At 37.6% G+C, this 10,000-nt stretch overlaps 1 protein-coding gene across 1 annotated transcript; it reads right to left on the bottom strand.

Moving 5' to 3' along the window:
* Positions 1 to 3,648: 3,648 nt before the first annotated feature.
* On the bottom strand, positions 3,649 to 5,109 carry LOC144976562 (THAP domain-containing protein 2-like). Its single transcript, XM_078920855.1, has 3 exons — positions 5,011 to 5,109; positions 4,539 to 4,624; positions 3,649 to 4,006 (listed from the first exon to the last, which is right to left on the bottom strand). The coding sequence occupies exons 2-3, from the start codon at positions 4,610 to 4,612 to the stop codon at positions 3,649 to 3,651; spliced, it is 432 nt and encodes a 143-aa protein (XP_078776981.1). The 5' UTR covers positions 4,613 to 4,624; positions 5,011 to 5,109.
* Positions 5,110 to 10,000: the final 4,891 nt, after the last annotated feature.

Here is a 10,000-nt window from a genome sequence, read left to right as displayed (position 1 = left end):
GAATAAGGAAAAAGGGAGGAGTATGAGTAAACACTTGTAAAATATCAAGCAACCGCACAGAAAGTAATGGAAGTGCAAGCTCGAATTAAAGATATCGAAAAATAAAAAGTGGATCCGGTCGGAATCGAACCTGCGTGTCACGAGACGGCATATTTCGCTTGGCCAAGAAGAGAGAACAGCAAGTAGATCATTCGGTCATCCGCTACCAATCTTACTGGTCGCAGTGGCTCAGTTGGTTAGAACGTTGGCTTCGTAACCAGAAGGTCTGGGGTTCGGTTCCCGGCCGCGTCATGCTCGTCAAAAGCAGAAAACCCACATGAACCCAACCACAACCGAGCTATTTCGGTCAAGGACAAGGGCAGAAAGCAGACGTTACAAAAGATAAGGGGGTAAAAGTAGAAGAAAGCATACATCTCCTGCAAGAATGCAGGAGGCCCTCCCAACCACCCACCACTTTTAGCTGACTCTTACAGCTCAAAGTTTCGGGGTAGGAATCACATAAAAAATCAGGCCACCACTACACGACCACAATTCTTAATCCTTTCACAGCTAGATTAGATTTCACGTCAAATACGAGTCGATCCTGTACAGTTTTCATCACAGATTAGTCTAAAGCGCGCTCGAGTCGCATCACATGGACTATCTCTATGTGAAACTGCATAAGTCAGTCATGTATAGACAAAAGTACGTTTGGTTTTGGTTCAACTCAAACCTAGCCATGAAAGGGTTAATGGTGACAACTTAAAATGTGGACGTACCACTGCAGCTATAGCAGTAGTAGAGTAAGCTACCCAATTGCTGCTGGGTGGACAGGGGGAACCGGATAAAAATTCTGGCTGCAAAGGGACTCGAACCCGAGACCTTTGGCGTGACAGTCCAATGCTCTACCAATTGAACTAACGGGACCCCCGCTACTAGAGCTATGAATTACCATAATTCATCAAAAATTAAGTCACAAAATGCTATTTACATTTTATATTTATTTGTGTAAAGTGACAAAAAAAAAAGACATTATTACACAAAATATCATGGTCACACAAAAAGGTTCATTGTTTGATCATAATTCAATAAGATTTCAAAATAAAACAAAAATCCCAGCAATTTCATTACTAGTTCATCATTAATAGTTATTACAGAAGTCTGTTATGGCGAGACTGGATTTTACGTCATTCATCATTCAATCCTCTACAGTTCAGAAATTAGCCCCTGTGATGCGACTCGAGCCCTCCGAGTGCTCGAGGTGAAAGCTGTAGCGGATGGAATGATGTTTGACGTGAAATTCAGCCTAGCCAGGAAAGGGTTATACTTATACACAAACATATTTGCCTCTTTAAAAAAATCACACAAGTTAATAATGACATTGTTACTGCCCTGTAAATAAAATAAATTTGTTAAGAACTTGACGGCTTTTACACATTAGCTTCTTTTTCAATTGTTCAGTGTACAGTTTACCAGCATAGAAATACCTGACCTGAATATATTTCTCAGCTATTGCTTTTAGTAGAAGAATCAAATGATTCTCAATCCCCTCATGATCAAACATATGGGAATGAAATAATGTAGAAAAAACGGGTTTATTGGCGAAAGACTTCATGATGCTTTGCAAAAGCTTATGGCAATCATATCGATTGAAATGAAAATGATCTTGACCTACAGTTGCAACATATTTTCTGAAATGCTTTTCAGAAATTAAACAGACATCAATAACACCCTTAGAAGGAATTTGCAACCCTCCTTTGTTCTTAAGAGCAATCAAAGAATGTATGTCAGATAGCTCATTTTCAACTAATGCATTTGAACACTGTTCACAAAGAATTCTTTGTTTCAATTTAAATGCAACAAATCCAGCAATGTAGACGACAATTTTATTTGAACAAGTGGACAACTGATCATAGTTTACATCAAAATCAAATGAACTACTGCTACTGATATCACTACTTTCACACACCTCTTCAGACAAGACTCGGTTTGTTGATAAAGATGCATTGATTCGAATCCCAGAAGGTACATCACGGCTTAAATTCTCTCGGCTGGAAACACTTAGAATGGGTACGGATTCCAGAGGCAAACAGTTCCCTCTTTTCACTTCTTCAATTTCATTGTGCGTGAGGAGTTGCTTGTATGCTTTTGAGAACTGTCTAGCTGTTGGATTGTTATTGCAGCCTCCCATACTTCTTACCTTACCAAAAAAAAGTTCAATGTGATCTTGACTAAACTTGTAGGTCAATAAAAATTTCATACATGAATCTTCAGACATTAACCAAACGTCTGTAAATGGAAATAACACTATCAATACAAACAAGAAAACCAAGAAAGCCAGTCTTTCTTCTACTGGAAACAAGAGACATACCATTAACAGATAATGTCATGGACAAAATATAATTTTTAACTTCTGAGAGAAAATTTTCAGTTGCTTCAAAATTACATTTACTCAATGGGGATTTCCATCCAAATGCCTTCATATTTCTAGAATTAAGGATATCAAACAAACAATTAAACATTTTCAAAAACTTAATAGTTGCCTCACATCCTTCAAAACCAGGGATATTTTCTTTAAGACAAAATTCAAGAGAAGAAGAAACTGAATCACTAAGAGTTTGAGCAGCTAATTTTACATTCATTTTTTTCTTAAACCATTGCACATGACTTGCTTGTAATTTATTACCCAGGTGCAATCCTTCTCTTTCTTGTAACTCATGTAATAGTTCAATATAGTCCCATTTGATAAAATCATTACCTACACAAAAGACTTTTTTTCTGCAAAAGTATTCCTTACCAATTTCAACATATGACAGGCATCAAGAAAAACATAAATAGGCGAATCAGTAACAGGATGAGAAAAGTATGGCTTTATTTTATCACTATCTACAATTACACCAAGAGACTTCAACATAGACATATTTGATGGACAACCGTCATGTGTGATTGACACTATCTCAACACCTACTTCATGCAGTTTTTTAATACATGAATTCAATAAATTTTTTCTTTCCACCCCATTCAAACCATCTAATAAAAAATACCCAACAGGCAATTTCCAACTGCTATTTAAGCATACTATCATAAAAGTTAGAGCTTCCTTTGCTACGGGAAGATTATCATCATCAATTCCTGTACCAACATCCACATAGCCATGATACTTGCTGCCATCCCATTCCACATGTTGCCTAATAGACATTTCATCCATGACAAGATTACATAGAAAAGGTTTTGCAACCTTTGACAGTTGTACAATATTGGAAAGAAAAGTAAAAGCTGATTTAGTAAAACCAGGTGACCCATCCACAGTTTTATACCACTTAGAAATAGTTTTTGGATGAGGAAGACAAGTATCAAAAGCTTTTCTTACATATCGATAAGCTTTAGGGGAGTAAAAATGCAATGTCATAGCAAAACTTCTAATTTCTGGAGAATACTTAACAGGTACAGACATATTTTCCATCTTCGCTAATTTCCGTTTCAATAAATCACCAACCCCACCCCCACATCTTTCTAAAATATCTACACTAGAGTCACTAATCATCTTTTTGTTTCTAAGCTCCATTACTATACTTTTTAAGTCTGCATTTTTTAAAATTAAACGTCTTTTCGACTGCTGAAGCATTTTAATTTTCTTTCTGCATGATTCTAATTTATGACTTTTATCTTCTAGAGCTCTTTTAAAATTTTGTTTGGTTGGTGTATCAACACTCGTAGAAGTAGAAGGGATAGCAAGATCATTTGGCAATGGAGCATTACAGTTGTCTGAATTAGAAATGGAAGGGGGAGGCTCTCTTTGAGCTGGCGGTTTTCTAGCTTTGTCCCCCGAATTTTGATAGTAAGAAGGAAAAGACAAAAAATAGTAGGTACTGCACCTTCTCTCAATCGAACAATATTGACAGAAGTTCTGTCAATGCATTTCTCCTCAAAGTGGACAGAACAGACAACAGTATATTTGGAGGGAATAAAATTTTCCCTTCTTATGGAATTTATCCACAGCTTTCTCCGCTCTTCATCCTTGGGGAATCTGAAAAAAAAAAAACAACAACACATTGTTGTCACTAATGTCTTAAAATAGCATTACAACATTATTGGTCACCTGGTAACATTCTTACTGTGACTGAGTGAGAAACATGGGTGTGCTATTCTGTGTGGTAGTAAACCATTTGTTCGAATAGCACTGTTGTTGATACAACCAAGTGTTAACCTTTCATAGCTAGTCTGGACTTCACGTAAAATATCATTCGATCCTCTACAACTTTCACTGAGATATGAGTCCTGTGATTCGCCTCAAGCACTAGAGGCACATCACAGGGACAAATCTCTACGTCAAAACTGCAAAAGACAGTCATACATCGACAAAAGAGGTTAGATTTCCGTTCGGTTGAAATGTAACCTAGCTGTGAAGGGGTTAAAACAAGGCTATTTTATTTAATGCACACATAAGGTTGGGAAATGACTTTTGCATATCAACAAGACCTTGTTGCTTAGCAAGTAATGTAATCCTTTAGACGTATGATCATAAATGTTTTAGTTAGCAATAAAAGAAAAGTACTCACTTGTGAAAGGTGATTCCTGTACCCTTCTCCCTCTCAGAGCGATTGGTGCAGCCAAATGCGCAACAAGCAGGCATCTTTGGTTATTCCTGTAGAACACAATGAATAATTAATATGGTTCAAAAATATTTTCCAAGAATGAGTGATAGGTCAGTGTGATGAAAATGTACAACGAATTCTTTTAGACAGAAGATGAAATAAACGTTAGATAGTAAAATCCAACCAATCTTAAGCCTTTTACGGTTAGGTTGGATTTCAACCGAACCGAAATCTAACCTACATTTGTCGATAAATGACTGACTTTTGCAGTTTTCACGTAGAGATTAGTCCCCCATTTTGAAATTTGATGCACACATAGACAGCAAATGAGTTGGTACTTTTCATCTCAACAAGACCTTCTTGTAGTCTTGTAGCTGAGCAAGTAATCCTTTGGACGTATGATCACAACAGTTAGCAAAAAAAGAAAAGTACTCACTGATGGACGGTGATTCCTGTAACACTATCCTCCTTATCACTGCGATTAGTACAGCCATATCATCTTTGGTTAGTCCTTTCGAAGTGACTTTTCTCACCCCCGGATGCTAGTCTTCATAATAGTACACCCCCGGATGCTAGTCTTCATAATAGTAGTCCACAATTGTTGTATGTTTAATCCAAAGGTTGTAATGCAGTAATTTGTTAAGTTTCTTGTCACAAGTTGCACAATTTAAAAAAAATCAATCAAATCCAAATCACAAAAAGCCGGCGACGTTTTTTTCGGGAATCCAATCGGCCGGGGGGGGGGGGGGGGTGAGAATACAGGCAGCCTAGTCCTTTAATTCCTGTAGAACAAAATATTTTCCAAGAATGAGTGATAGGTCAGTGTGATGAAAATGTACAACGAATTCTTTTCGAGAGGAGATGAAACATTACTATTAATGTTAGATAGTAAAATCCAACCAATCCTAACCGTCCAGCTTCAGCTAGAGCCAAACCAAGGCCAAGGGTGACGAAACAGTCTCTGATCATCGAGAGTCAAAGGCTTTCCGTCAGTAAAATAATGTCGATCTAAGACTAATAATAAATATCGCCTTTACCATATACATCCGATAACTAAAACAAATGAAAAAACGATTAGACTAGAATCTATACTTATTTTAAGAAAATCAAAGTGGCTGAAAACTGAAAGTGAAAGTGAACGTGCCATGCCATAGCCACATCACATTCACAGGGAGAGATATCTGAATTCGACTCAACTTAGCTATCAAATAGTTTTATTTCATCTTTAAACATGATTTAACTGATAAAACGTATTTGCAAACATAATTATGAAACAAATTTAAGGTTGATACTTACTTGGAAGGAAAAACATCCACTGATCATCTTGATTCGGATGTCCACCGATGAGTGAATCACCGTAACTACGGCCGTAACGCAGGAATGTTTTGGTATTCCCAATATGGCGGAAGCGGCCAACGGTTGGCTTCAGTATTATGACGTCATCTTCCTTCCATCTATTTTTATTCCAAGGCCTCATCTGATTCCTGACATGGCGGAACTAAAGGTATCTGATGAGCGTTGTTGATTGGCTGACATCTTCACGTGACCTCGTCCCGTGACCCGGAAATGGAAGGATGAATAAATCTAAAATGGTTCTACACATTACTCATGCTAGAGATGAATCAATTCTTCTTCTTCTTCTTCTTCTTCTTCTTCTTCTTCTTCTTCTTCTTCTTCTTCTTCTTCTTCTTCTTCTTCTTCTTCTTCTTCTTCTTCTTCATGATGATGATGATGATGATGATGATGATGATGATGAAAAAAGCAAGTATTTAGTATTTTGGCCAATCAAAAGAACATAATAATAATAGTTATAATAATAATAAAATAATTTGTTTTAAAAAATCGTATTTAATATTTTAGTCCCAAAAAAAAAAACCAACACGTATTAAATACTTTGGCCACAAAATCGTCCTCCAAATATCCATGGACTAAAATTACCCTCATTTTGGCACCAAAAAAACTTTCAAACCTGGGACTTCCGTGAAATCTTCCTTGATGTCCTCGGTTCGAGGGTTTTTGACAAGAGAGGGTCGTTTTACCTGGATACCTGGATACCTCTGTATAGAGCTTTTAGACTTAGAGTAGTTTAAGAAATCCTGCCTCTACCCTGTCTATTCCCTTTACTATTTTATATGTTTGGATCATATCTCCTCTTTTTCTCCTGTAATCTAAGGTCGGGAAATTTAATTCTTTCAATCTCTCACAGTAGGTTTAGTCTTTCAGGTGTGTGATAAGTTTTGATGCTCTCCTTTGCACTCTTTCCAAACAATCTTTGTCTCCCTCAAACTTCGGATACCATATGCAGTTGGCATATTCCAGCTTTGATCTAACCATAACCTTGTAGATGGTAGTCATGTGTTTTGTTTCCAGATTCTTGAAATTTCTTTTCACTATTCCGAGTGTTGTACCAGCCTTAGATTGAACATCTTGAATTTGCTTCTTGAAGTTTAGCTTCCTATCAATAAATACTCCTAGGTCTTTTTCCCATTGGATTTCTGCAGGGGTTTTTCTTTCATTATATAGTTTGCTTCTCTATTGTTTTTTCCTAGGTGAAGAACTGCACATTTATCTACATTGAAATCCATCTGCCATATTTCGGACCATTCTTCAAGCTTTTTCAAATCTTGTTGTAAGGTGTTTCTTTCCTCTTCTGTATTGGCTACTCCATAGAGCTTAGTATCATCGGCAAGGATTTTACATTTAGATGATAGATTGTCTGGCAAGTCGTTGATATAAATCAGGAAGAGAACTGGTCCGTTTAATGATCATATAATTTGAAGGACGAGTTTTCTGGCCAAATGTTTTAATATACTGCACTTGTTTTTCCAGAGTACGGCAGCGTTATCATTCTGCTGGTTCTTATCTTTAACCAGTAAACTAACTGTCTTTCTCTGGAAAACTCATATTTCAAAATTTGGCCAGAAAACTCGTCCTTCAAATATTGATCGATTAAATTACCATTATCTTGGCAAAAACTCTCAAACCTGGGACTGCAAACACGACGTCCCAGATTTGAAAGTTTCTGACAAGATTAGAGTCAGCGAGAGAGAGAGAGAGAGAGAGAGAGAGAGAGAGAGAGAGAGAGAGAGAGAGGGAGGGAGGGAGAGGAGAGAGAGAGAGAGAGAGAGAGAGAGAGTAATTTGATTATTCTTTGAAGGACGAGTTTTATGGCCAAAATTAAAATACATGTTTTTCCAGAGTTCAGGAGTGTTCTCATTCTTGGTGGTTCTAATCTACAAACAATGACTCTAGCAACAATACTCTTCAACAGCCATAAGGTCGCCTCCATCCTAATGACGCATGGTAACTTAGTAACACTGGCTCTAAACTATCGGAACAATGGCGGACGCCCGTATGAAATATTTCTCCGACGAGCATAAAAGAGTATCCAGAGGAAAAAATAACATAAATTTGATCATGTTTTGACTTTTACACATTCTGATCACAAGGCATATGAAAAGTTCTAGCCAGCATGAAGAATAAAAAGTAATGATTTTCTTTGTTTAGAACCAAGATGGCCGCCGTTGCCGGGCGGCGTGACATCAGACTACTGACTCCAATAACAAAGTACTTGAAGACTGGTTTTCCAAAACTCGTTAAGACAATTTTTCCACTTTTTGAGTTTTTCCATCCATGAGATAAATTGAAATTAAATTTTATATTTTTAAGCATCACATTACACAAAAATTTTCCCCTAGATTTGTGCGAATTTGAAGTTTGAATAATATGCTAAAATAATAGACTGAATGGGAAATTTTAGGGGAAATAATCCTCAATATCTCAAAATGGGGAAACGGAGTTAGGGAGTTTTGGAAAACCATTCTTCGTTTATTTTCCATTCTAGACAGAAAACACGCACTCCGAGTCTCGATAAACCAATAAATGACCTCTAAAGTAAAAAGTTACAGTTGACCTTCACAGCAATTAGGTCAATGGAGCCGGAGTTGACCCCCTTTTGTATAGCGTGAACAGCAATTGTTTGCTACCCTCTGGATAGGTCTATGTGGTCTGGTGGTATGACACTCGCTTTCGGATCGGAAGGTCCTGGGTTCGAGCCTGCCTCGCTCGGCGCATAGTTGAGTCCTTGGAAAAAGGCTCTTTACTCACATTCTCTCGCCGTACTCAGGTGTAAAATGATTCCTGGCCGTTAACAGCTTTGTCTCTGTCCAAAAAAAAAAAATGTAATATCGCCTAACAGGCGTTATGTCTCGTCCTACATGTTAAATGTTGCTGTTGGTCAGGGACCCTTTGTAAAGCACTTTGAGCACGTTTAGTGGATATCATGCTATACAAAATCTCAGGGGGTTTTTTGGGTTTTTTTTTAAAACTCGCAATTAGTACTTTTAAAACTCAACAATTTACCATCACAAGGATTAAATAACACTTAAAAATCCTTAAAATTATCGTTCTAGTCCGACATCAACTTTCATTTACAATAAGTTTTAATGACGGAGAGACGCCCACGAAGTTATGAAATTGGAGTCAAAATCTTGAAATACGAATTTTTCGTAACAGCAGGCAGGCCTGAGAAGGGGGGGGGGGGGGGGTGGGGAGTGGGGGGAGGGGGGTGGGGGGAGAGATAAAAAAAGAATAAAATAAAAATTGAGCTTTTTATATAGCGCAATATCCACTAGACGTGCTCAAAGCGCTTTACAAGGGGTCCCTGGTCAACAGCAACATTTAACATTATAGGACGAGACATGACGCCTGTTAGGCGATATTACAATTTTTTCGACAAAGACAACGCTGTTAACGGCCAGGTGAGAGAATGTGAGTAAAGAGCCTTTTCCAAGGACTCAACTATGCGCCGAGCGCGAGGCTCGAACCCAGGACCTTCCGATCCGAAAGCGAGTGTCATACCACTAGACCACATAGCCGCACACAGATACGTTGGCGACTCAAGGTCACTCCTTGAGAGTATTTACAATGTATGTAAATTAGAATTACAGTCCAGCCGGGCTAACGATTTTAAGATTAGGCCCTCTCTCTCTCTCTCTCTCTCTCTCTCTCTCTCTCACTCTCTCTCTCTCTCTCTCTCTCTCTCTCTCTCTCTCTCCTCTCTCTCTCTCTCTCTCTTTCTCTTTCACTCTCCCTACCCACATGAGAGACCGTGGCGATTTGCCCTTGGGAAAGGCATTAAATACGTATTTACTCCCATCCCAGGCAAGACAGATGGTTGGATGAGAGCTCCATCGTGATAAAAACCGTTTTCTTGGTCTGAATGGAATAGAAGGAACGAAGATGATGACGCCACTCAGATCTTTTGTATTATTTTTGGTCAGCATGTTAGAAGTTCATAGTAATCAAACCAAATAATTATTTTTAAAAAAAATTAATTAATTAAAAAAATAAATAAATAAGTAAATAAATAAATAATAATAATAATAATAATGATAATAATAATAATAATAATAATAATAATAATA

Source organism: Berghia stephanieae, chromosome 7 (genome assembly GCF_034508935.2).
Source record: "Berghia stephanieae isolate SIO BIC M18660-M18661 chromosome 7, UCSD_Bste_1.3, whole genome shotgun sequence".
NCBI classification, from domain to species: Eukaryota; Metazoa; Mollusca; class Gastropoda; order Nudibranchia; family Aeolidiidae; genus Berghia; species Berghia stephanieae.
Note: the sequence above shows the minus strand (reverse complement) of the source record. Positions and strands in the feature narration are given on the sequence as shown.